This window comes from Saccostrea echinata, unplaced genomic scaffold (assembly GCF_033153115.1).
Source record: "Saccostrea echinata isolate AGI-Se365-2 ecotype Australia unplaced genomic scaffold, CSIRO_AGI_Sech_v1 ptg000052l, whole genome shotgun sequence".
NCBI classification, from domain to species: Eukaryota; Metazoa; Mollusca; class Bivalvia; order Ostreida; family Ostreidae; genus Saccostrea; species Saccostrea echinata.
Window position 1 is genome coordinate 8,628,332 of NW_026889801.1, and position 27,341 is coordinate 8,655,672.

At 30.9% G+C, this 27,341-nt stretch overlaps 1 protein-coding gene and 1 pseudogene across 2 annotated transcripts in view; one reads left to right on the forward strand and one right to left on the reverse strand.

Moving 5' to 3' along the window:
• Window positions 1-17,872, reverse strand: part of LOC133203821 (uncharacterized) — a 35,844-nt gene extending 17,972 nt beyond the window's left edge. Inside the window, exons 1-5 of one of the 2 annotated variants that reach the window (XM_061339605.1) lie at window positions 17,752-17,871; window positions 17,467-17,611; window positions 16,296-16,420; window positions 11,883-12,006; window positions 10,675-10,998 (exon numbers count right to left, since the gene is read on the reverse strand). In XM_061339605.1, the coding sequence (XP_061195589.1) occupies window positions 10,734-10,998; window positions 11,883-12,006; window positions 16,296-16,420; window positions 17,467-17,611; window positions 17,752-17,815 (723 nt within the window). In that variant the 5' untranslated portion in view covers window positions 17,816-17,871 and the 3' untranslated portion in view covers window positions 10,675-10,733. Of the gene's footprint in view, window positions 1-10,674; window positions 10,999-11,882; window positions 12,007-16,295; window positions 16,421-17,466; window positions 17,612-17,751 lie in introns of those variants that run through there. The other variant, XM_061339606.1, reaches the window with a different exon arrangement.
• On the forward strand, window positions 779-4,160 carry LOC133204217 (piggyBac transposable element-derived protein 4-like; annotated as a pseudogene).
• Window positions 17,873-27,341: the final 9,469 nt, after the last annotated feature.

A 27,341-nucleotide genomic window follows, 5' to 3' on the forward strand; every position in this document is an offset into this window, starting at 1 on the left:
TTTACCGTTCACTGCAGGAAGGACATATATGTCCCTCGCAACATCATTGTTTTATTTCCGTGATATGTAAAGTAATTTTGGTAAATTTTGGAAAACTTTGTTTGTCTGGCACTGAAAAATAGATAAATAATTAAAAGCTAAAATAAAATAAAAATTAAATGTTAGTTCTTTTATTTATTTTATTTTTTCATTATAAATTAAAATACGTTTAAATGTAAATTCATTTTTAAAGGTTAAAGAGAAATATTATTCATGTATGTTTTTGACATTTTCGTCCGTAACAAAAATTAAGTTTTACTATCCGTAACAACCACCCCCCCTTTTTTTTTTTAAATTTTGAATTATTCCACCCCTCCATTGATAGAGAGAAAGTGGTCGATTTTGAAATTATTACATATGACAAGTTTAGTTGATATAAACTATAATTAAGAGAAAAGTAACGTCGTTGTTTACCTATGCACCTTATGTCTTAAAAAATATTCTTGTGCGTTTTGTTTATGCATGTGATAAAAAAATATAAACATTACTATAATTATGATTTATTAATTCTTTAATTAAATAAACATATTATAAACATTATGATACGATAGATAAATTGCTTTGCTGTTAAATAAAAGTGGATTAAATTGATAACTACCTGTACATTTTTTTTTATAGTAAAACAACTTTTACAAGAATGATACAGGCTTCAAATTTTATGCGAAATTTCCCGTAAAATCTCAAAAATTACGTCATTTTATTAATTAATTACGTCATTTTTACGGTGCTCTTTGATATCATGGATTCTGCATCGGAAAGTGAATCTGATTATGAGTTCCAGACAGATGATGAGTCTGAAACTGACGACGGAGAAATTCCATTCATTGAGAGATTATGGACAAATGTACGGTATGTCGAAAACTTTGAGTACCCACATGAAATTAATTCTTTCTGTCGCCGTATGGGTCCAGTAAGCCCCCTGAGGGTTGATGCCTCACCTCTTGAGTATTTCACAAGTTAACCTTTCCAGAAGAAGGGAGAAATTTAATTGAAATTTTGGTGGAAGAAACAAATAGATATGCGGATCAGTTTTTATCTAATCCTCAATATAGTCCTATGCCATACTCAAGATGTCTACAGTGGTCTGAAACAAATGTTGATGAGATGTCTGCCTACCTAGGTTTATACCTGTCTATGGGTATTTTGCGGAAACCCAGTATAGAGGCATACTGGCAGGATTCAGAACAATCCTTTCTTTTCCGTACACCTGGATTTCCCGAAATCATGACGCGAGACAGGTTTCAAATATTGTCAAAGTTTCTTCACTGCAATGATAATTCAACGCAAGTACCACGTAGAAATGACAATTATGATCCATCACACAAGTTTAGACCTATTTTGGATCTTCTCAACGAAACTTTTCCAAACGCATATGACTTAGCCCGAGATCTAACCATTGATGAGAGCATGGTTGGATTTACGGTATAAAAAATATTAAAAGTTTTAAAACATTGAAAAAAATATTCATCTCAACAATCTCTTATATCATTCATTAATACTGAAATATGTATCATTAATCATATACATGCACGGCATTTCATATATTTTTTAATCCAAATAACGATATATACACAATAACTGTCTTTTAACATTACAAAGGGTAGAAACGACATTGTACAGTATGTACCGGCTAAAAAGTCTCATCAGTGGGGAGCAAAGTTGTTTGTGCTGGCAGAATCGGACACAGGCTACAATGCCGCAATTCAATTATATGCAGGTTAATATTACTGATACCGCAAATACATGCATTTAATTTATTCTATCGTTTGCTTAACAGGGGCGTCCAAGGCCTATCGAACCCCAGCATTTACAATGTACAGTAAGGACAACTGGCTTTAAGGGGGAAATAATGAAAAGACAATAATCAGATTCAAACATGTACACTCTCGTAGTCAAAAAATACATTCATCGCCAAAAATGCGGGACCACATTAACAACTCTTATTTGCACTCTGATTGCTAATTTTATTTTCTTGAAAAATGTCTAGGAATCTGCTTTGATCACTATGTATTTTTAAATCAGATATTAAATCCATTCACTCAAAGCAATTCGAGTTAATTGCATAATATAAAAATATATAATATAAAATCCTGATAAATAATATTTCTTTAAAATCTGTGAAACAAAAGTTTACAAAATATACCATAAAGTTTTTAGATTATTAATAGTGTTGTAGTGGCTCATTAAATCGCGAATGAAGTAATCATTACAGATTTGGCATTCTTTAATGGTTTAGATTATCATATTTGTTGATAAATGTGCATATATTTTCATAAGATCATAAAAAAGCATACGTATTAGAATATTGAGACTATGCCATTGAACCTATTCTATGTACATGTCCCTAATTCTTCATTGTTAAAAATGGGATTGCGAACGCCTTATACGACCCTGTTCATTTTAAAGATTACTTATCAAATTGAAACAAAAAAAAGGAATATTTCACTGAAAATAATTTATTCGTGTACAGGTAGACAAGAGGGTGTCGCTCGCAGTCCCCACGGTGTTGGGTATGATGTGGTGATGCAGTTGATCCATCCCTATCTGTACAGATATCACCATCTAGTCTGTGACAACTACTTCTCCAGCCCAGCTCTTTGTTCTGCTCTCTTTGAGGCAAACACTTACATGACGGGCACTGTAAGGGTGTGCAGGAAGGGAATGCCAAGGTCGTTAAAGAGCTTAAAACTACAGCGAGGAGAGATTGTTGTAAAGCAAAGTGGGCCTATTACGGAGACAGAAAAACCGTAACGTTTATGTCTACGCTATCTAAGCCCAAGTAATTTTACTATTTCACTATATATAATTAAGATGATAAAATTTCAAGAAAGAAAAAGAAAATTCAAAGTCATTCCAGTTGTCCTGAAAATTCTTTAATGCCATCACCATCATTATCAGGTAACATCGTCATCATCATTATTATTGTTTAAACAAAATTAAAATTGAATGATATAACAGGCATGTAGAATCGGGGGGGGGGGGGGGCTCCCCCAACTTTTTTTCCAAAACATAACCTTTTTCTATAAAAAAAAAAAAGATCATTGAAAGGGTGGCTGCCCCCCCCCCCTTCCCCACTTCTTTGTTGCTGCATAATCTAGCTAATGATTATTTAGTAATGTATAAAGAAAATTTGGATGTGTAAAAGTTGGATGAATCCCCTTTTTTCCCGATTGCCACCTTTTAAAATCGATACTACGTGCCTGTATAAGGGGGAAACATTGGCATTTGTGTTACAGCGTTATCCCAACACAGAACGCCCGAGGAGTTGAAGTTCTCATACCAGCTGTCAACAATGTGTACAACAAAAAGATGGGTGGTGTTGACCTGTCCGACAAAAGTTTGGAACTTTACGACCCAGATATAAGGTCAAACAAAATGTGGAAACGAAAACTCTTTAACCTTCTTCTGAGAGTTATATGTAGGTTTCCTACTAGATTAGAATTTTTACCCCCCCCCCCCTTAAGCTTAATGTAAACGAGAGAGAGTAGTTGTTAAATATATCTATCGAAATAAAATTGAATTAAAAAGATTATCATTTTTTATCTATGGGTAGAAAATGGTATTGTCAATTTTTTGCGCTTGCGGGATCAGCGCAAAAATAAATAAATAAATAAGTAAATGAATCTCGCCAAGTTCAATCATTTTTCATTTTATATAAAACACTTTAAATAACCAAAGCAAACTTTTTTAAGCCAACGCCTACATCATATACAGACAAAATAGAGGTTTGAGCACTATAATAAGGACAGGATGGACTTTCATATGGGCGTCTGCTTGGGTCTGATAGGAAATTTTCGGCAACCTAGGCGCTTTGCAGGAAGGCCCAGCCTGTCTACTCAAATACGACTGACAGAGAGGCACTTCATAGAACAGCTTGATTACATGCATCAATATAATTTGTTTATCTAATTGGTTTTAATAATATGATGTTCAGGAAACACTTGTAAACATCGTCACAAGTCACGAGTTTTTGTTTTTTTTTGTTTTTTGGTTGTTGTTTTTTTGGGTTTTTTTTTTTTCATTTCCCATTCTGTAGCTTGCGACTCTGTAATCCCCAGTTGTACTTTTTTCATCTGATTTTCAGGCAGAAAGAGAAAAATCTGTGTGGTCTGCAAGAGTAAATTAAGTGAGAACGTGGTGCGCCCCTTGCAGTGTTGGGCTTTGCATTAAATGTTTTAAGACTTTCCACACCACTAGACATTATGAAGAATAAAATGTACAGCAAAATTGTCTTGCATCTTTGTTGTTATATATTGCAAAACATAAACATAAATACGCTGATAGATTTTCCTTGTCGATTTTGTCAGTTTGTCTTCGGGTTAACAGAACACTACGGTATTTACAATAATTATCAATTAATAATAATTGATAATTAATAACCTTAAAACAGCTAAAAACCATTAAGCAAGAATAATTGCATGAGTTGTCTACTAAACCACTTACATTAAAAACTTTTTTAAAAACAGAAATTGAAAAGCAAAAACATTCTTAATTCAAGTTTAGTCAACCGTGTCAATATACATACGATTACATTTACAGGAAATACTGGTTATGGTTCCCTATGCCGAAATAGGGCCAGTTTTGTTCTTCTATCACACTTATGACTAATTCTAAACAGTGTTAATACAAGAGATATATTCTAGAAAAAATATAATATGATAAAAAAGAACGTACCGAGCTGTTTTAGTTACATGTACGCACAGAAACGTAATTTTCACTCCGCCGAAACATTTTATAATATACTGTATTTCCTTTATATGGTTCTATTAATGAAGATTATTGGTCAGGTCTTTACTATATTTCCTTTATTTGGTTCAATTATTTAACAAACGCTTAACAAATTATCGATAATGATTAAGATCATTAAGTTGGTGTCCGATTTTGATGAAGAATTAAAACTTTCTTCTTATTCAATTACAAGTACTTATCGGGGAAAAAAATAATACTGTGATTAAAACTGAGTCAATAGTATTTATAAAAAATCTATAAATAATTTGTTTATGTGACAAATGAATAACTTTTCATATAAGCTTGCCTGTGCAAGACGCGCACTTAGCGTTAATCAGAAATATTTCAAAATTCCGCTAAAAATTGTAAAAGAAATTGTGACGTCGTTTTAATCTCGCAGTGACGTTATATTTTCTGTTCACTGACGTCGCAGCCAGAGGGTTAAACTTTAAATACAGATATGAAGAAATCATTATCTCTATACTTCACGTCATACAGCTTACTATGACGTCATATTGTAAAGGCAAGTAGGATATCTCTGGGTGTAGCCTTAACATACCCGCGTAGATTTCTATCAAATAATAACGATAATTGTCTTACGCTGTAAATTTAATGCAAACATTATTTCTTTTAAACAAAAATAACTAAATAAATAAATACAGTAAATATAATCGGCCATATGGTATTTAATGTTTATTATTTTTTATATGATTAAAGAAACGCAAATGATTTCTATATTGCATGCATTTTTGCATCCTGTTTCAGCATTGCAGAGATGTTGCAGACAACTACATCTCTCCTGGCATCCATGACCCTTTCAAAACAATTACAATATGAAAGATGTCATATTGCATTGTGTATTAATAGGCTTACAAAAGTATTTACTGTCGGTATTTCTTTAGCCGTATGAAATCTTACGGTTAGTAGGATATCCTTTAATATGGTGGCATAGTTGTTGATTACAGTCACCTTTTTAACTGACACATCAAACCATATTTCAGATATTGACAAGGTTCTTTACATGTATTTCCTGTATATCCTGTAGGATATGCTGGAAGAAAAGGGAGTGAGAACAGACTTTCTAATGGTATGTATATCTTGTATCCTTCATCAGGGAGAAACTTGTTCTGGCAACAGCAAAACGATTCTGAGATCTTGCATCAAGGTCATTTAAATCACAGCTCTAGACCATTTGAAAGTTTATTTATTTATTCATTTATTTATTTATTTATTTGTAAAGTTAAAGAGCATATACACACCTCCATTCGTTTACCCTTTTAAATTTCTCTACATTTTATATTGCTTTAGCTTAATGGTTTGAACTTCCCTAAAACTCTTTTTAAAAAACACTCAAAGAGACTTCCGGCTACTAAATGTCAATATTTTTTTATTTGTTTTTCTCTCCTTCATTTTTTCACTATTCTTGCATACATTTTTCGATATATTTTTATATTAATGCACCTTAAATTCCCTAACATTTCTTGAGTATAAAGCAAACAAAAATTTTAACTCATGAAACTGCAAGGATACATGTCAATCAAACTTGATCGAAAATCAGTTATGGTAATTTTCTGATAATAAAGCTTCTTAACATGTTTCCTAATATATCGGTCTGAAAGGCTCTTGTAGTATGTAAATTGTAAAATTATACCGAAACTTTGAATATTATAACCTTTTAATCTATGCCCCTGCCCTTTTATATCTGACGACATGGTTAATAGGCGTTGAAAATCAACAGATGTAAGTTCTGCATTTAGCCGAGTATCATAAAAATTCCATAGCAGAAACCATGTTTGTCGATGGAATTTAACAAATGATATATATTTTAGAAAGAAATTTACTACTATATTGACACTGAGTCCGACAGAATATACATGTACGTATATAGATATTGGTATTGGACATTCTTATACTATGAAAATAGCAATAAATTGTTTCGTACGAATGCACCTGTTGTTCTGCATCATATATCCTAGGACACATTTCCTTGGAGTAGGCCTCTTCCTGGTGGTAGTAAACCGAAACAGTGTTAAACGCTTCCATTTGTATTTGTAAGGAATATAAGGATATAAAAACTATAAGAATTCTTTTAAATCCTATATTAATAACTGATGTCATATGGGATTGATTTCTTTTTATCTTTTGTCAACGTTTCCTATTCAGTTGTAACCTAAATATACAGACAAAAGTTCACGGCAAGAGTGACAGGAGGCAATTACAATGTACTCCTTAATGCACATTGTTCCACCTCTGGTGCATGTACCCTCACGGTAGCTCAGTCGGTAGAGCGCTAGGTCCGTGATTAGAAGGATGTGTGTTCAAGCCCCGTTCACGACTGAGCTAAGTCAAAAATAGGTAGAAACTGTTACCTTTGCTAAGCTCTCCGCACTTTGAAGTGAAAGTTGCGGTTCTTTCGAACAAGACCTTAAGAAACTGTGGCCCCATGTCAAGGCAGACTTGCACGATAGAGATCCCTCAGGGCTATAAGGTCCTGAGTGAGTAAAGATCTAAACTTGAATCCTTTCGCCGGTTTATGGTGACGTTTCTGTATAAATGGAAAATGGCCACGATCAATGGCATCTTGTGCATGTATACTTCTATGAGCGACTTTGATGATGGTCACTAAGAGAATATACAGTGTGTATGGGGTATACCTTAGCAAGGAATTACATTGTGATACAAAAACATGGAGCCGTTACATGCCATCACCAAAGGAACCCCAGAAAACGATGAATTAGACGTTAATTATAAATCAGTAACATATTAATTGCAACAAGGTTAATTTGACTATATGAAAATTTGATTTTTCGTGGACTGTATGGATATGAGAAATTTATTTCAACAGTTTCCCTGTCCTCTTCCTCGGCATCACATCATAATATCATATATCGGGATAATTGTGATTGGCTTGTGTGGTGACAAGTAAGAGATACAAGAAAAAAACAGTTTTATTTCGAGATCGTTTAAATAAAAATTTGAAGGATGCTATTTCAAGGTTGTGTGGGGAAAACCTTGAAAGATATTGTTGTATGGTAATTGCTGTATTTAACGACAATTGTTGCGTATTTTGTTTTGATTGATCTATGTGTATGTAAAACGTACACACCTCTTTTATTTTAATAAATACTCTTAAATAACATTTCGGGGGAGGCAATTACATGTCTCGATATATGAATTTTTATTGGTGCCGCAGCGTTGTTGGTTTCCAATACTGAAGAATGTGCCCTAAGTACGATCAATTTTCAAACCAATGCAGACTGCTGACAGATATGTTGATCTGACAGCGATTTCAACAACCTCGATTAAAGTCAGCATTTCAAAAGTTTAAAGGTCGTTATATTGACCTTGTAAGCAAATATAATCTATCATTGGGCCGTGTTTTGACTGACGTAATTCATACCAATCGTTAGGTCCTAGTTATTATATCCTTAATGATATCCGCTCCTCAACCAGGAAGGATAACTTCTTATTTTATTATCTAATTCAAAAACTCTCAAAATGAAGCTTGAAATTGAAATCGTTTCCTGCAACAATTTTCATTTCCTGTCTCTCAAAGTAATTCAATGTTCTTTGAAGTCTTAGGAACGGTCTTTTAAAAAGTCGATATTTGTTTACCTTTAATCCTTAATCTAGTTTAGATACCAATGTTTATTAGCATGATTTAAAATTAAAAGTAATTTACGGTGTTTTACAATGATAGTAAACACTTTATACACCGTGCATTATAAAATATTTTATATAAACTGAAGAAACTAAAGTACCGTTTAAGTACATTATTTCAATGAAACTATCAAACCAATGGGGTTCGAATCCCACTGTGGGACGTGGAGACCGGTCCTTAGGATGAGAACGTATAAACCGAGGTCCCGTGTCGCAGTTTGTGCTGGCACGAAAAAGATCCCTCACTGCTCAATGGCCGTAGGTGCCGAGTATAGGTCAGAATTTGTAACCCTCCGCCGGCAAGTGGTGGCGTCTCCATATGAGTGAAAAATTCTCGAGAGGGACGTTAAACGACAAACAAACAATCAATCGAACCAATGCTCTCTATGCTAAAAAATAATGAAGAGAAACATGAACATATTAAGTTTTTATTAACCTGCACACTTCAGAATCGTTTGTTTACATTTTAGCCAGAGGTAGAAGGCTTTTAAACACCAGGTCCTCGAAAAAATAATTCTAGACATTGTCATTGTTCATACATTAATTTTTTTTCTTGTCCTGCATAGAGTAAGACAATAACATACTAGTAGTTACAAAAAGTCAATAGTGAAAAATATTCCAAGAACGTCTCAAATCAACAAATATTTTTTCATAGTTACATATATATATCGTACAAACGCCAGCAATTATATATTTTTGGATACTAATTTAAATTTCTACATGAGCGTAATATTTACAAGAAAGTACATGCTAACTATTTATAAATTAAATATATAGGATTCTGATCGATAGGTCTATTTCTCAATCGCATATGTTCAATATTGAGATGTATGCTTTGAAAATGAACGTGTTTTGTTATCTCACTTCGCTGAATCTTTTATTCTGTGCAGTTTATATCTTCATTCGTTAAGCATGTTGTTTAATTTGGGAAACTGTACCGAATTATTCAAAAGAAACTGTTTAGAGAAATACTTTTTGTACTACCGATTTTTAACAATCGGACGATCGTTTCTTTCCAGGAATGTGTAAATTAAATTAAATATGGTCATAATGTTACAAACAACACTTTAAGATTAATCAAAAGCTTTGATTTTATTGAGAATGAACAATGTATTTTTCTTGCTTTATTCAGTTCAGGGGGATAAAAATTTCAATTCATCTATTTTTCCTGCAACTTAATAGCTCTGGATTATATAAAGTTAATACCTGGATTTTTCTGGCACGGTTAATGGCAAAATACTGGTTAATTTAAATATTTCGAAATAAATAACTGTCTATTCTTTGGAGGCGTACAAATATAGTATTGCACATAAAATTGACTTTCTTGCCAAAGTACTGTTATACTTCAAAGCAGCAAGAACTTAAAGAAACTCTTGACAAACTGGACAATGGAATATCACTATAGTACTTGGGCCATGACAAGATGGAACAAGCTAATATTCAATCTTGCCAAGAAGACTGTTAATAAAGAAGAATTCGGAGAATTGAGAATTTTATTACTTTCTTTTACATATTTAATACCTTGTAAAATCCTTCAACCATACCATTTGAAAAAGAAATTTCAATCATTATAGATGTCTTGTTCTTTATATTTCTGTTGACTAGATTGTATTTTTATGACTGTCATATGATTATGCAAACAAAACTAAGTGAAAAGTTGAACAAGATTTTTTCTTAATATCACACGTATAAAGACTCAAGAAGAATATATATATATATATATATATATATATATATATATATATATATATATATATATATATATATATATATATATATATATATATATATATATATATATATATATAAAACTTAGGCCATCTTTAGAAAACTGTTTGTTTGCCCTCTCCTGACCGACAGGCTAAAATAGCCAGACTCAATTTTTTTTTAATTCCAGGAAACGATATTTTTACTTTTCTTTTTATTTCCGATTTTTATACATTCCATCAACATCAATGTTGAAAATTTCAGAAAAAATCAATCACCTACCAAGCAAACCATTATTATATATATATATATATATATATCAAAATTTTGGTGCTTTTGATGACAAATATCTGATATCATACCATAAAAATGCCTGCTTTTTTAAAGATTCGAAATTGTTTTCTTTCTTCTTTATATAATTACTGTTAATTTTATTATTAAAATAAACGATTCTATCTTCACTTGAAATGAAGACAGCATTTATGACACACGCTATACTTTCTTTAAACCTATTCACAAATAACAATGGAAAATATACAATCAAGTTGTGCAATATTTTATTCCATGCTTGATTGATTATCAGAAAACAAAAGACGGAACTACAGGCCAAATAGAGATCGGACGATGCGTGAAGTCTCTGCGACTGAAGCTCGCCTGGTAAGGAAACTCTGGGCTGTTGACGTCACTTCCATAAACTCGTCTTTGCAAAGGTATATATATTCCGATTCATTTTCAAGCAGTTGCAAAATATCTGGTAACAATTCTGCCAACTCGTTCATGTACTGCAAAAGAGCTCGCAGACCATCATGGTCGCAATAAGCCGAGAGTTTCGTCACAGTGGCACTGATTTCCGACTTCATTTCACTAAAATTATATATTTTGTGGAACTGAAGTGGCTGCTTTCAAATCAAGGCTTTTTAGTTTAAACTAGATACAGTATATATGTCAATAGGATAAGAATGCCCCGTCTAGTATTCATATGTAATACAACAATTTGTATTAATGTACGAAGATTGAAGAAAATACTTTCAAAAATTAAAGCATAAGCTTGAAAAGCGTGAAGATAATGAAAAGTGGTATATCTCAAGAAATCTCTAAACAATGCAAATCTTTGTAGACGGCATAAACAAAGACCTTTGGAAATTTCAAAGGTGGAATCAGGTTGGAAATTTACCTAAACACAAATGTTAATTAAAGGTTAAACGAAAGGTAGAGATAAAATGTTGATGTCGTTAAATAGCCCTCGTCAATATGCATAGGCGAAAAATGCTTGAAGAAAATATATTAAGTACTGTCTTGGAAACAGAGCTGATTGTTTTTTTTTTTTAAGAAAAAGGTCAAAGGAAAGACCCAATGAAAAAATGTTGATGCTGTTGAAAAAGCTCTGATCAATGTTTATGTTAAGTATTAAGGCTTGATTAAATATCTAAAGTGTCTATGAAATTGAGATAATCACTAATTGAAGAAAGCGAGATCAAGGTCAAAGAAAGGTCTAGGTCAAAACATTGTGATGCAGTAAAACAATTCTCATCAGTATGTGGATATGAAGTAAGACAATAATATCTTGCATAGTGTCTTTGAAAATTATCTAACCGCAAAGTGTGACGGAAGGAGAGATGAAGGATGGAGGGACGGAAGGGCAGAAGGACATAAAACGGACATGATACACACTACACGCCAATGCCATATTCATGACAGGGCATAACAAATAATGATGAGAGGCATAAAAGAAATCAATAATTATTAACCTGCATACGTTAGAATCATTTGTTTTCATTTTACTCATAAGGGAGGAAGCATTAAACACCAAGTCCTCAAAAAACATTTTCTGGACATCGTCATTGATCATACAGTCGATCAACTTGTCCAGCCCTGCAAAAGGTGAAACGTGGCAATGGTATAATAGCACAAACAAGAAGGAATTATTTCCTAACCGCTAAATTTTCATACATATTTTTTTTTTCAAATACCGTATTAGTGGAATCTTTAGCGAGGCACAAATTTAGCAATTTTTCATAAAGGTATAGTATTTAATTTTAGCAAGAAAAATGTTTAGTGATTTGTGATGTCTAGAGTGGTACACTTAACGGTAACCTTCAGCGTGGCAATAAATTGTTAGCGATGTTCAATTTTAAAGACCTCAACACCGTCGCTAAATACTGCCAAAATTGAATCCTCGCTAAAATTTCTGCTTAAACAGTACATATATTAATCAAACCTAAATTATTAATAATTTTGTCAATTGTTTTATATATATATATATAGATATAGATATAGATATATATAGAGAGAGAGAGAGAGATCTATCTATCTATCTATCTATCTATCTATCTATCTATCTATCTCTCTCTCTCTCTCTCTCTCTCTCTCTCTCTCTCTCTCTCTCTCTCTCTCTCTATATATATATATATATATATATATATATATATATATATATATATATATATATATATATATATATATATATATATATATATATATATATATATATATATATATATATATATATATATATATATTTAAGAAATAAATAACAAGTTTAAAAACTTCAATGGGAATTGAAGTGGGTCGGTCACGTGATCAAATCCTGTGAAGGCCGAAGGCCTTCTCAGAAGATTTGATCACGTACCGACCCACTTCAATTCCCATTGAAGTTTTTAAACTTGTTATTTATTACTTATATATACATTTGAGACGGACAATCGAATGTAATCGAATATAAATATTGCACTAACTGTACGTCGTAGATTTTGACAAATTACGCTAGGTGTAAATCGGCTTGAAAAGCGGTTACGCTTCAAATTCACCTGACAAAGGATTGTTTTGAAGGAAATATTCTGTGAAAAGCTACTTGTGATCAATTATTATAGTGAGCATGTGTCTGGGAATTTTTGTATTCATGAGAACCCATATTCGATGTTAAAAAACTCAAGAAACACGTCCGATGTTTGATACTAAAAAGTTGGAGGAATTGCGGTCGGAAAGGGATGGATGGAGACACTTGTCCGGACCAGATAACTTGAAATCAAGTACAAAATTTGATCAAAAACATAAAATCTACGATTTCAGTAAGGCATATTTATTAATTTATGATGTTGACATGGAGACACTGGCGACAGCTTACATTGTTAAGACAACGTCACAACGATCTCGATGATGGAGGTGTGCCTACCGAACTTCCAAAGTGCAGTGTTTGTCAGCTGTTTGTGGCGTGATTGCATTACATTGATATTTTCCAACAGATTTTCAAATATATTGTGAGTAAAGTTTAATGGAAAAAAAATTATAGCATTCAGAGGTCTGCTAGAAAAATAAGGGTAAACGTTGAGACTATGCAGCTCAGACATGAAACTTATAACACGTAGTCTTCTATTCTCTATGTAAAATCGATCAAGAACTGTATTAAATACTCGTTTACATTGTAAATAAAATGATTATTATTTTACTTGCGTATTTTGTACATTTTTATGCATGAAAAACATGCTATATTGCTTAGTGGAGTAAGTCTTTTTATGTAGATATTACTGCGCTGTGTGATTAGGTCACGTAATGACATATGACCTTCGAAAAACTTCATACAGGTATGAAGTTATTTGCTCTCTGCATGTTTATATAATAGAGAGATACCACAAATGTATATATATATATATATATATATATATATATATATATATTTATATATATATATATATATATATATATATATATATATATATATATATATATATATATATATATATATATATATATATATATATATATATATATATATATATATATATATATATATATATATATATATATATATATATATATATATATATACATGTATATATATATATATATACATGTATATATATATATATATATATATATATATATATATATATATATATATATATATATATATATATATATATATATATATATATATATATATATATATATATATATATATATATATATATATATATATATATATATATATATATATATATATATATATATATATATATATATATATATATATACATCATTTAAGGGGAAGAAGGATCTTGGGCTAAAAAAAATTGTCATTTAACACTTTTCCTATTTTCTATATCACTAAATCAGTATGCTCCATGTATTTTAATGTAGTTATATCGTTATGTTTCTTACTTTATTTCAGAGATATTGCTTAACAAATACCATGCCATATAGTATCTAAGTAGAGTTTCGATTCTCCATGTTTATGGTCCCATCATTCTGTCCATAATTGGATTTTTTAAGCATAGATTAAAAATTTGTGAGTGAACATGTATCTCTTAAAATATTTAAGAATTTAAATACGTTTATAATTCAAAAACGCAAATTGCATATTTTTTCAGAAATTTTAAACTACAGAAAACTTATATTTCCAAACAAAATCTATTATTCAATATTTGAAAATTCATATTGAAACTGGAGTCCTTCATTTTGTTGATTAAGTGTAAAAATATCGAAAGGTAAAGCTTACTTCAATATTGCACAGGACTTAGTAAAACATGATGTAAGCATGTCATGTTTACATTTCTTGTGTTCGGAAAAAAAACAACTTTGACGTCACACATAAGTAAAATAAGCGAAATAAGATATACCTACAAAAGATATATGCCAACAGCCATGTTAAAATATTTTTGGTGTTCCCTAATTTACAAAATACCCTACCATATGCTGATTATGACCCGTTTTAATGTACTAAAACTGCCCGTGCATTCAACGAGTATGCTCTTGATGAACTAAGAGATCATGTATAACATCAACGACGTGTTGGACGCGCTCTATTTGGAAACACAAGACTCGATCAATATATTCTATAATTTGTTAAAATTTGCAAAAAAGTTCAATTTTTTAATATTTCTTATATAAGATGGTGAAGTGAATCAAATTGTCCAAAAATAACACATAACTGATGGTTTAAATTAGGTTTTATACTTATATTATCAGAGACAAGACATAGTTAAACTTAGTCATGTGACCATGTGTCCTTCATCCCCTTAATTACAAAAACTTATAAATAAGATCATGATCTTATTCCCTTTTGTCGCTCCATGTTTGAAGTATTGAAATGTATGTTTTGAATCTTAATGTTTCTTGCTTTATCATTTTGTCTGTATAAATTGTATCTATATACATGTATATTACTTTACTGCTCAGCTAATATTACCAAATATAAAAAGCATGAGGTTTAATAGAGAAAAATCGAACTGAATTATACCTAAGGGGATGCAGGGCACATGTCACATAACATAATTGGCAACGTCATAATCTCAACTAATGCATAATAAATATATCATAAAAAATCAAGAGTAGTTGTATAATTCTTGTATTAATTATTGTGCTTAATCATCTTATATAAGAATGTGTCAGTTTTAACATTCATATCAATACTTTCACATTTACATTTATTTATTGGTTCATTGATTCATTCCGATATTTTCACAGTTTATTATTGAATTTAAGGACGTTTAGTCGTGAATTTAAAAATGTTTCGTGACAGAATGTTTCACATATTTACTTTTAATGTTGTAATTGTCTTGAAAAAGTACTTATCCAATCCATATGCAGTGGGGGATAAAAAAATGTTAAATAATGTTAAGCTGAATTTATATCGTAAAATATTTAAAGAGATATATGTCTTCATTTATATATTTTTATTTGTACTAAAAATTCACGTTAATAACTCAGTAATGGGCCTTTAAATCAAAACCTCATACAGATACGATACTGAGCGATATTTGTGCTGCAATATATCTGAACTAAGTCAAGAAATCTGTTGAAACAATTGCCTTAAAATAAGTAGGTCATTATTAATTAGTAAAATAAAAAAATATGAGCAAAATTCATTGACAGGATTATTTTTTTTCGTATTAATGTCCTACTCCTCCTTAAAAACGGTTACGAGTTCTAGCTAATGTTTAACAATCAGGCAATTGTTTCTTTCGATATCTATGAAAGTGTAAATGAAATTGAATTTGATCATAATGAATCTTCAAAAAGAAAACACATAAAATAGAAAATTTTAGCATTGATTTGTTTGAATTTTTTCTGACCTTAGTTCAGTTTAAAGGGAAGATATTCACTCAAGATATTTATATGCTCAATTTATTTTTTTCAAACGATCAAAGTATCACCATGCTTACTATCAGCTTTGGTACACGCAATGTCGTCATAAGCTTCAAAAAATTCTTTCGCTCTCTTTCGGAACTCCTCGGGAATACATGGATCCAACCCCGTAGGTACACAAGCCTTGTACATGTCAAAGTAGCTAAAAAGTTATGAGAAGTTCTAGTAACTAAGATCTATCGATACTTGTAAAGATGGAATATATGAACTTGATTATATCAATCATATATTATAAAATTCTTGTTTTCTCTCAAAATTCCCTATCATTTCTTAAGTAGTCTATTGTTTTTCATTGTTTTATGTTCTTTACATTATGGACTAGATTAAGGACTATGAAGAATAATGGTAAACAGTTGTCTACTCCTTTTTTATTGAAGTTTCAAATCCTGAATAATCTCCCTCAGAATAGATCGTATTTTGACTAACAAAATATTTCCGGGGGTCTGTGTTTTATATACTTTTTACAGATTTAAAATGTTGTTTGTTTTTTTTTTGTTTTTTGTTTTTTTTTTTTTTTTTTTTTTTTTTTTTTTTGATCGACCACTGTTCGTAATCTTCACCAATTTTCATTTCATACATGTACGCTAACGTAGATAATGGAAGAATAATTTTAGCCGCATAGTTTCATTTTTCACTCAGAGTTATTTTAATGATGTCATATAAAAAAAAAATATACATAGATTTATAGGGTGATGGAACCGGGAAGAACAATGAACATCAAAGAATATCTCAAGTTTATATATATATATATATATATATATATATATATATATATATATATATATATATATATATATATATATATATATATATATATATATATATATATATATATATATATATATATATATATAAGAATTTGTTCAATTTATTATTTACAGCATAATTAAACACATACCAATCCATGCATCAGCTGTTTCCTTTGTATGTTGTCCCCACAAAGACATAAAATACTCAAAAAATATCATTTCATTTTTTTTAAACTATTATGATACTTATTTATTACATTTTTACTTTCACAAAAACCATCCCTAATCTGCGTATATGAGTATACGGGTAAAAACTAATCAAATCTTCAGAAAAAGTGGGATTTATTCTACTGTGAACATGTACTAACTACTCAAATCAATAATAAAACATTAAATACACACAAGCTAAGAACATCAAATATATGTAAGCTTAACCGACCTGCATCCAAAGCTAAAGAGCCCTGGTTTGAAGCGAACTCGCACTCCTTCTGGTCCAGATGTAAAATTTATTCTTTCACTCATTTCTTTCTTAATATCAATCTTACTGTCCATGCACAATTCAGTAGCACATTTGTCATGAGTGGCTAGAGATTTAAAAAAAAACGTATTTTTTGTTATAAGTATAAAACAAGTATACTTCATTTATCTAGTATGCTATTTCACTTTATAACGTCACCCGAAAGCTCGTGCAATTACATGTAGAGAGAGAGAGAGAGAGACTCACCTTCATAGAAGTCAAAATAAAGTGTGACAGTGAAGACTACAGTGAGCAATCGAAAAGAAACCATTTCGAAAACGAACTTTTCTTATCCTCCTTCAGTTCTTCATATCCCTTTGTAGCTTGATACTAGTTTATTTATAAAATATTATCTAGGATTATTACATCTGGAATGCGGTGCGAAATAGAGCCAAATTACCTATTTCCATTGCCAATTGGACGTTTTGAAGATATCTGTTGCATTACAGTAATTTTCATATAATTTTAAAGTATTACGAACTGCATTTATTTGAAACTGTGATACAACAGTTCAGCTAATAGGTATGGCTATTACGGAATGTTCTGTAAACTTAAAATTAAAAAAAGACTAGACATATAATAGTCTACAATAAGGGAAAAACGGCAGTAGGGGGACATTGTGAACGCCTGCATAACATGAACATGATGTATAATTGCTGTATGGCACAAGAAAAATTTGAGAACAAGGATAAGTTATACTCCGAAATTTTTAAGTATAAAACGAGTTTCATGCGACATGATCCGGCAAGTTTTACTTAGAATTAATCCCTAGCATCAAATTAACACATCTTTCGAAAACAAATGTGCATGAAGTCTTTGTTTGCCATCATGCTCGTGTAATAAAAATATGTTGCATTAAATGTAGATGCACGCGTAAAAAAGGTAATTTTTCTGTTCCTTAATGTACTGATACGCAATACATGTAACATCATAAGAAAACTCCATATTCATTCTGAGAGCACTGTTAAACTCGTTATTAGAGCTGAGACTAAGAGAATTAACGAATAAAGCTTTTTGTATGCAAGCCAAATTCTAAACAATTCTTTGTAAAATCGAACGGTCAGGAACTTATAATGGATGAAGTAACATTATTCAGTTTCCCATGGAAGTTAAAAATAGCGTACATGTTTTATAGTAAATTCTTTAGATCTCAAGAGTCAGTCTCTATAATGACTCGATTTTTATGTAGAAGCCGTGACAAGCATAGTATCAGAATTTCTGCAAACACTCTCTGATAAAAGGCTTTGATACCGTAAGCTAAAATCAGGCAAAATTTGGTGTTATGTGTCATGGTTACCATGGCAATATGTCTTAAAGTTTGAAAAATGGCATTTTAACATATTTAGAGCCCAATAGTTAAAATTTGCAGGAAAGCAAACAAGTGGCAATGACTTTTCCGAAGGTCTGATGTCTGAAACACATGACAAACGTGTTTGGGAAATCAACAATTACGTACGTTACTATGGAAACAAATTATTCAAAAGTAAAAATTTTATTCATTTACTTTTATTATGTCATATACGTAATAATAAAAACAATGATAGGTTGACATGCAACCTAATAATAGAGAAAAGAGCTTTTAAACATATACCAAGAAAAACATATGATATTTTTCATTGGTTGGCAATGGTTGTCATGGTTTTTACACCACAGGGAGGCTTCAAATTTACACTCTGTATGTTTTAAGCTGATCATTTTAAAAAGCAGACTTCTATACGACTGCTGATCATTTTTTTAAAGGCGTTGGTATGGTCCTAATTTTCACATTTAAAAAAATTCAAATTAAATTCTTTGAATAGAGCTTTGCTATGGAAATTAGCAGAGAAAATATGCGTAATTTTTTTTTAAAATATTTTGTTTCCCTGGATACCTAGCCTTATATGTAGATTTCCAAAACTTTTATGATTGATACTTATGAACAACTAACCTGACTATCAATTTTGATTACCATCCAATCTCTAAATGGATGCAAGATAATAATATAAGCTTAACAGCATGAACTAAGTTGAACATTTTCCCTTCTTGGTAACTATTCATGCAGCAACAATGTTTTCTTTATTAAACTTTTTCAATATACGATATTCAACTTTAGTCCTACCAGATAAGTATTATTCAAGTTGAATCAAATAATACGTTTCTTGATTAAATGGTAAGTAAATTCCTAAAACAGCAAAAAGTATCACTTTAAACCACTGGTACGTTGTTACCATGGTTACACTGCACCGTAGCAATTAATCCCATTTTTTATGTTGTTAATGTTGCAAGGTCCTAAGGGTGTATATTTGCCAGTCTTGAATTTTTATGTTTTTTGTCAAGAAAGTATATGTATCATTAACCCAATCTTAGTAACAGATTTTGCTTGGATAAACTGTGTTACCAAGGCAACCATGAAAGTTATTTTTAGAATAACATTTCCATTTCAATTACTTAAGGTCAAAAAATATATTGATATATTGTTTTTTCTTACGTTGTTGCTTGGGTTTGATCATATAACACACATCAATAGTGAATATTATGCGTTTTTCAGCAATTTTCAATATCTAAAATGTATTCCAAATGTATCCATGGTTACCACTTACTTAGAAAAATATTCTAAGCATTTTCGTCATAGCATAAGTGGCAACAATGTGTTATGTTTTTAAGAGAATAGTTTGTTTGTTTTTCTTATTTTCTATTAGGGCTCAATACAGAAGTAGCTGAAAATTGTCAATTTTTCAAACTTTTTCGGCTGTTGCAATGGCAACCAGGAAACAGCAATCAAATTTTATTTGATATATGTTTCTGGTGTCAAGTGGTAATAATTGGCAAAGTTTCATCAAAATCGGTGGCTATGCGTGGCAAAGAAGTTTAAGTGATTAAAGAGAATAGCTATTAAAACTTACCTTATTGAAATGAAATTATTCGTATTTATATTCGAAATTCAATTAATCTGAAAATGTTCGTACCCCAGATTGTATTACTTCAGGAAGACATGCATATTGAGAATTTGCAATGTATATATTTTCTTTCTTTGTTGTTTAACGTTCCTCTGAGAATTTTTCACTCATATAGAGACACCAAATATTTATTTAAACGAATTCGTTAAACAAATAACTGATAGATAAGCAAAGTAAATTCACAAGTTTCCTGAACTTTGCTATATCAGATCAAGATGTACTGCATAATTTAAACAAAACTACTTCTCCACCGTCATTTGTCGTTCCCCTTAAATTTTAAGTCTAAAGTCCAAATCTCATCATTCCGAAAGAAAACAAGCTCACTGTCAGATAAACAGACATTCAGGCAGAAAGACTGTTTGAAATATAAATTACAATGCGCTTAGTCACCAAAAATGATTATCTAGCCAATGATTTCTTTAACTGGAAAATCTATTATCATCTCCTGTTATGCTACAGAAGCATCAAGAGCGGGAAGAATCTCTTGACAAACTGGGTGATTGAAAACAACAGTACTGAGGATCCTTTGGAACATGTCAAACTGGTGCAAGAGGATAAACAATCTCACAAAGAAGATAGTAATCATGAAAGTACGCGGATATGTTACAGTGTAAGGCTACGCCCATCTTTCTTAGCTTGCATCTACAAAATGCCATTGTAAGCTATATGACGTGAATTTTAGAAATAACGATTTCTTATTTCAAGTCAATTAAAAAAATTGAAACATGCAAAATATAATGACTGAATCATGACATCTTTGTATGGTACATGTATGTATAACGAACTATTTGTCACGGTGGTTAATATACCTTGACGTCATAGCTTTTGATCAAATATTCGCCAAATGAAAATAAAAACAAGAAACAAGACGAGAGTTGGAAGTTCAAAAGAACATACAGTGATTAGCATATGTGCTTTATAAGGAATAAATTTTTAAAATCAGGTATGCTGATTTATTTTCCTGTTTTTTTTTTTTTCTTCTTACAATTAAGTCAGATAGTGTTTTGAAATCCCGATCAGCATTTTTTCTGTCGTCCTCAACAACAGAGATGCATATCCTTTTACATAGGTTAAAATAAGCTTCATTCCTTATAATTTTATTTCAGTGTAGACAATAAGACACGGTTTTCCTCCACAAATGGCTTCAAATTGAGTATATTTTAAAAAGTAACGCCAAGCGGAGTAATACGTTTTTGAACTCAATGTGACCAAGGCAACTTATATTATACAATATAAACGAAATCTTTTATCCAATCAAATGTCGTGTTACAACTAAAATTAAATCATAACACAATACAAAACTTGCGTCCCTTTTAACATTTGTAATCATCATAAACATAAATGTAATAACATTACAACTTTGAGAACAATTATCTATTTCTGTCAATATTGAAACTTGTGTTGTATAGTACTTGGAAAGTGCTGCTAGAATCGTGCATTTGACATGAATTGATAAAACTTCTTCGATCTTCTGTACAAATTAAATTGTATAAAAAGGTTGGTAAGGTTTCATTCGACAGTGTGGAATAATTATTTTTATGACAGGAGAGTCGAATTCAATCAGCACCTTTCAATACCCAGAGATACATTTTTTATATTTTTTTTACAAATAGAAACAAATTATCGCCGGGTTAGTCTTGAACTTTTCACTTCCCATTACGACATATTTTTCTGTTTATATACATCACATTATGACATTATAGTGGATTGCTTCGACTCACTGGCGTCTTTACATCGGATAATGATTGTATATGTTTATCCGTGCCTTTACAGGGTCATCAATGTAAAATTTTACCAAAAAATAGTTTCCCTGATAATGATCCGAATGATGCCTAAACATACCTGATTTTAGGAGAAGTATTTTTAGGAAAGATCTTACACTTTGTAAAATCCCTTTACCATACCTTTTGATAAAGCGGTTTCAGTATACTCGTAGATGTTTCCTCTTTGAAATCGTGTAACAGTCGACTATAGACTTTAATTGTATGTCTATCATATGAATAAAAAACAAACTTTAAACAAATAAACAAACAATATTTTTTATATCACATATATTAATACTCAGGATTAATTTCAGTTTAAACATTATTAGATAAAGAATTAGCTTTTCATATAACTATATGTTCAAGTACATGTTACCGGAAGCATACTACATGTAAAACATATCGATTTTCATTGCATTTAGAATAAGAATGTACAATATTATCTTTTTCACTGTTAAGCTCAATAAAAATGTCCATTGTAGCTGTAGAATTTACAAATGAAAGGTTAATTTATCATTAAACGATGTTCTGTCCACTACACTGTAAACTTACATGTATATTACAGGTAAGTGAATTGTGAATTAGATTAATTAAGGTATAAGATATTCACCAGACAGAAACAGACAGGCGTCTTCCTTTTTCTCTTGGTCATTTAAAGCGATTTGAAGACGGGCATACTAGAGAAAAGGATGGAAATTATTACTGTAAGACTAATAACGTAACAGAGCATATATGTCTTTTTTATTTTATAAAGAGACCTGGTTCAAAGGGGGGAACAAAATATATTATATTGTCTAAATGTTTCAGCACAATTTTAATCATTTTACACAAGTCAGTGTTTGAAATGAGTACAGAGTATACAGAAGATATTGTAAATTCACCTATTTTCGTGGGGCCAAATTTGTGTGGTTTTATGATGAGACAATATGTATTGGTTGGGAACATGTTTCTGTGAAGAAATTGTGAGGAATTGTATATCTGAAATATTGATTACATCCAAGGTCATGAATTCATGGGTCACTTCATAACACGAAAGCAACTCAAATAAAAACGCATATAAAAATATTTACGTAATTTGATAGTCTCGCTTTTTACCGTGTATCATTTTTTTTTTATTTTCATCTAAAAGAATATCATATTAAAATGTCCGAGCCTAATTTACCATATGTGAGTGTCACATTTTATACAAAAGTTTTTGTTGGTTGATAGATGGTCACCCAAAAGACTTTTACTTTTTAAGCATCAACACTGACTTGGCAGTGTTAGAGGATTTGTTAAGTCAGTTGTTAATTTGTTTAGTCTCTATTAAGAACTGAAAAAGAATCAGTGCAATCGTTTAGAGTCCTATTCAGGTAAAAAGAATCATTACCATAAAATAATGTGATAACCAGTTTCTGTTCTTTTATATGTTTAGTGTGTCATTCAAGTTACAACATTTATAATGGTATAATAATAATAATAATAATAATAATCATAATCATAATAATGAGAGTGTGCTGTACAAATGAAAAATAAAGAAAAATGGCATTACTTACAAATGTAAATTCACATGATTGTAATGATGTATTAACTAAAAATGAATAGAATTTAAAATACATAATTATGACAGACAGTTGATCTTTTTAATATAAATATTTATAATATATTACACTCATAATTAATTGACACTTATGAATAAATATATAATAAGGAATATGATTGATATAAACCTTACCCCAAATAGGGCAAAATGCACAAAAGGTCAAGGGTACAATGTGTATTAAAAATCAATATATCTATTTTACCCCTTTTCATACTTGTAAAGAATAACACAAATATATCATGTATATTTTATGTAATAAATTTGAACTTCTTCATACTATCATAAGCATGATTAGAATTAAAATAAATAGCCAAACAGAATATGAAAACTTTTATCAACAAATACAATGGCTAAAACTTATTCTATTAAAATAAATATTTTCTGACTTCGTAAATATTAAAATAATCCTACCAAAACATACTTTACTATTATAAACAAAGATATATTAAAAAATATAAACTTGAGTTGGTATTTCCTATTACAAAAATCGACTTCAACGGTTACACAGTCTTGCTTCGATTCATACTAGCGCGAAACATTTCGTGCAAAATCATAAACTATGAAATCACATGAACACATGAAGTGAAGTTGAAAATTATCAAATTTTTAAACAATACATTTAACTTAAAAATAATATGCATTTTCTATAATAATTTGAAAAATGATAATTACAAGAAAGTATTTTAAATGAAAATCTTGAATACTTTAGCTGAACGGAAGTTCTGTTACTAAAAATAGATGTGGAAATTACCCTCAATGACAAACGGTGTATAAAAGCAGAGAGAGATAACTCTAGGACTAAAATCTCCACATCACAATAAACTTATTTTTTTTAATATAAACGTTAAAGCTATTGCTGCAATGATATTGCAAACAAGTTAATATTTTCCTGGAAACTTTTTTCCATAACCTGGTTAGCGGCATGGAATTTAGCACTTTTCGTCTATTTGTCCTGCTGAGATTGTCGATTCTTTCAAAAAAAATTAAATCATGGAAATTTTCTCATTATATTAGTAGCGTGGCTTTAGCAAAATGCGCAGTTTTGCAATTTTTGGCCAAAGATATTATTTTGATTTATGATAACATTTCGAGTTCAAGATTTCAAGGCTAAGAGATGTAATAATGTAGCAAATTTATCGCATAACTATGCACAATTCCAAATCATTACATACTAATGTACCTCTCGTTTATCCTGGAAAATATCTGGCCATGTAGTGGTTATTAAATCAAATTATAAATTTAAACATTCAGTGCCTGGTCGTACTATGTGAATGTGCAAAGAACAAATGATTTAATCCCAATCTTTTATTTTCATTGAATGTTTATGAATTATTTCAAATTATTTAATATTTCTATATCCATTCTCAAAATGTCAAGTTATTGGCCATATAAGATATCTTTTAGCCAATACCAATTACAAGCTGGGAATCCAGAAAATTGTTTCTATAAAATTATATTTAAATAAATAAAATTAATTTTATTCAAAATTAAATTCAGAAAAGGATTTTTGTTGTCGATGTTCATATTCAGGATTCAAGGAGATGTGTGTCTGTGTGTTTAATGGTACATGTAAGAGTGTGACTAAGCATCCTTTAATTTGGCATTCACGGTATCAACAAAAAGATCAAAAATAATTGAAATCGTCTAAGTTTAAATGTTTCCAAATGCACAAGGGTTTCTTCGGCTAGGTACAACTAATTTTTCATTTTAAAAATGAACAAAATTCAGTGTTATGCTCTAAACAACCAAAAGTGTGCTTTACTAAAATAATCCTTAAAATGAGAAGAATTTAGTCTACCAACAGATACGAATACTGATAGAGGTGCCTAAACTAACTTTCTTGCAGTTACGTAACAGTGTCTTTTTTTCGCAAAATAAGTCCTATTTTTTGTTGGCAAATGCTGTGTAATGGAGATCTCAACATGTGCGAGTGAACATTGATCATATTTTTTCGAGACAGTTCATTGTACTCCAACTTATGCAATTGATATCCTTCTGGAAAATCTGCTGTCATACGTGGATATGGAATGTATATTTCTTACAAATTTTAAAAGTATAAAATAGAAAACAATATCTGGAGGTTCTATAAGATATGCAGGGTACACAAGACAAGTTTTCAGGTAGATTATATTTCTTATTATACTGTATCTGTTAAATTTGTTCGTATTATGTAGAGACAAAATTGTTTTCAAACTTGGAACCGTAAAAATTAAAAACATTTTTAATAAGTTAATTTTTAGCTCACCTGAGCCAAATGTGAGATTTTCTGATAAAAATTTGTCCCTTGTCTGTCGTTGTTGTCGTTGTCGTCGTCGTAGTTGTCGTTGTAAACTTTTCACAATTTCATCTTCTTCTCAAGAACCACTGGGCTTATTTCAACCAAACTTTCCAAAGAGCATCCTTGGGTAAAGGGAAGTCAACTTTGTTCAAATGGAGGACCATCTCCTCTTTCAAGGGGAGATAATTAGGAATTCTCAAGAACCACTGGGCTAGGAAAGAAGAAACTTATGTGAAAACATCCCTAGGTTGTATAGATTCAAGTTTGTTCAAATCCTGACCCCTGAGAGTAGGGTAGAGCCACAATGGGCCACAATGGGCGATAAAAGTTTAGTATAGAAATACATAGGAAAATATTGTTAAAATCTTTTTCTCAAGAACAGAAAAGCCATGATTGGTCATATTATTTGGAAGCATCCCCAGATGTATAGATTCAAGATTCAAATCATGACCCCTAGGGTTAGGGTGGGGCAAAAAAGGAGGATCAGTTTTACATAGAATTATCTAGGAAAATATAGTTAAAAATCTTCTTTTCAAGAACAGCAAAGCTATGCCTGGGCATATTTATATGGAAGAATCCTCAGGTATTGAAGATTCAGGTTTGTTCAAATCATGACCCCCGGGATAGGGTGGGGCCATAACGGGTAATCAAAGTTTAACATAGGAATACATAAGAAGTTCTTTAAAACTCGTCTTCTCTAGAACAGCAGAGCCATGATTGGTCATATTTATATGGAAGCATCCTCAGATAATGTAGATTCAAGTTTGTTTAAATCATGACCCCTGGGGGTAGGGTGGGGCCACAACGGGTTATCAGAGTTTAACATAGGAATACATCAGAAATGTTTTAAAACTCTTCTTCTCAAGAACAGTAAAGCCATCATTAGTCATTTTGAAATGGAAGCATCCTTAGGTAGTGTAGATTCACGTTTGTTGAAATTATGACCCCTGGGGGTGGGGTGGGGCTACAATGGGGGATCATGATCCCCAGGATTAGGGTGGGGCAACAATGGAGGATCAAAGTTTTACATAGAATTATATAGGAAAATATAGTTAAAAATCTTCTTCTCAAGAATAGCAAAGCTATGACTGGTCAAATTTATATGGAAGCATCCGCAGGTATTGAAGATTCAGATTTGTTCAAATCATGACCCCTGGGGGGAGGGTGGGGCCACAACGGGTTATCAAAGTTTAACATAGGAATACATAAGAAATGTTTTAACACTCTTCTTCTCAAGA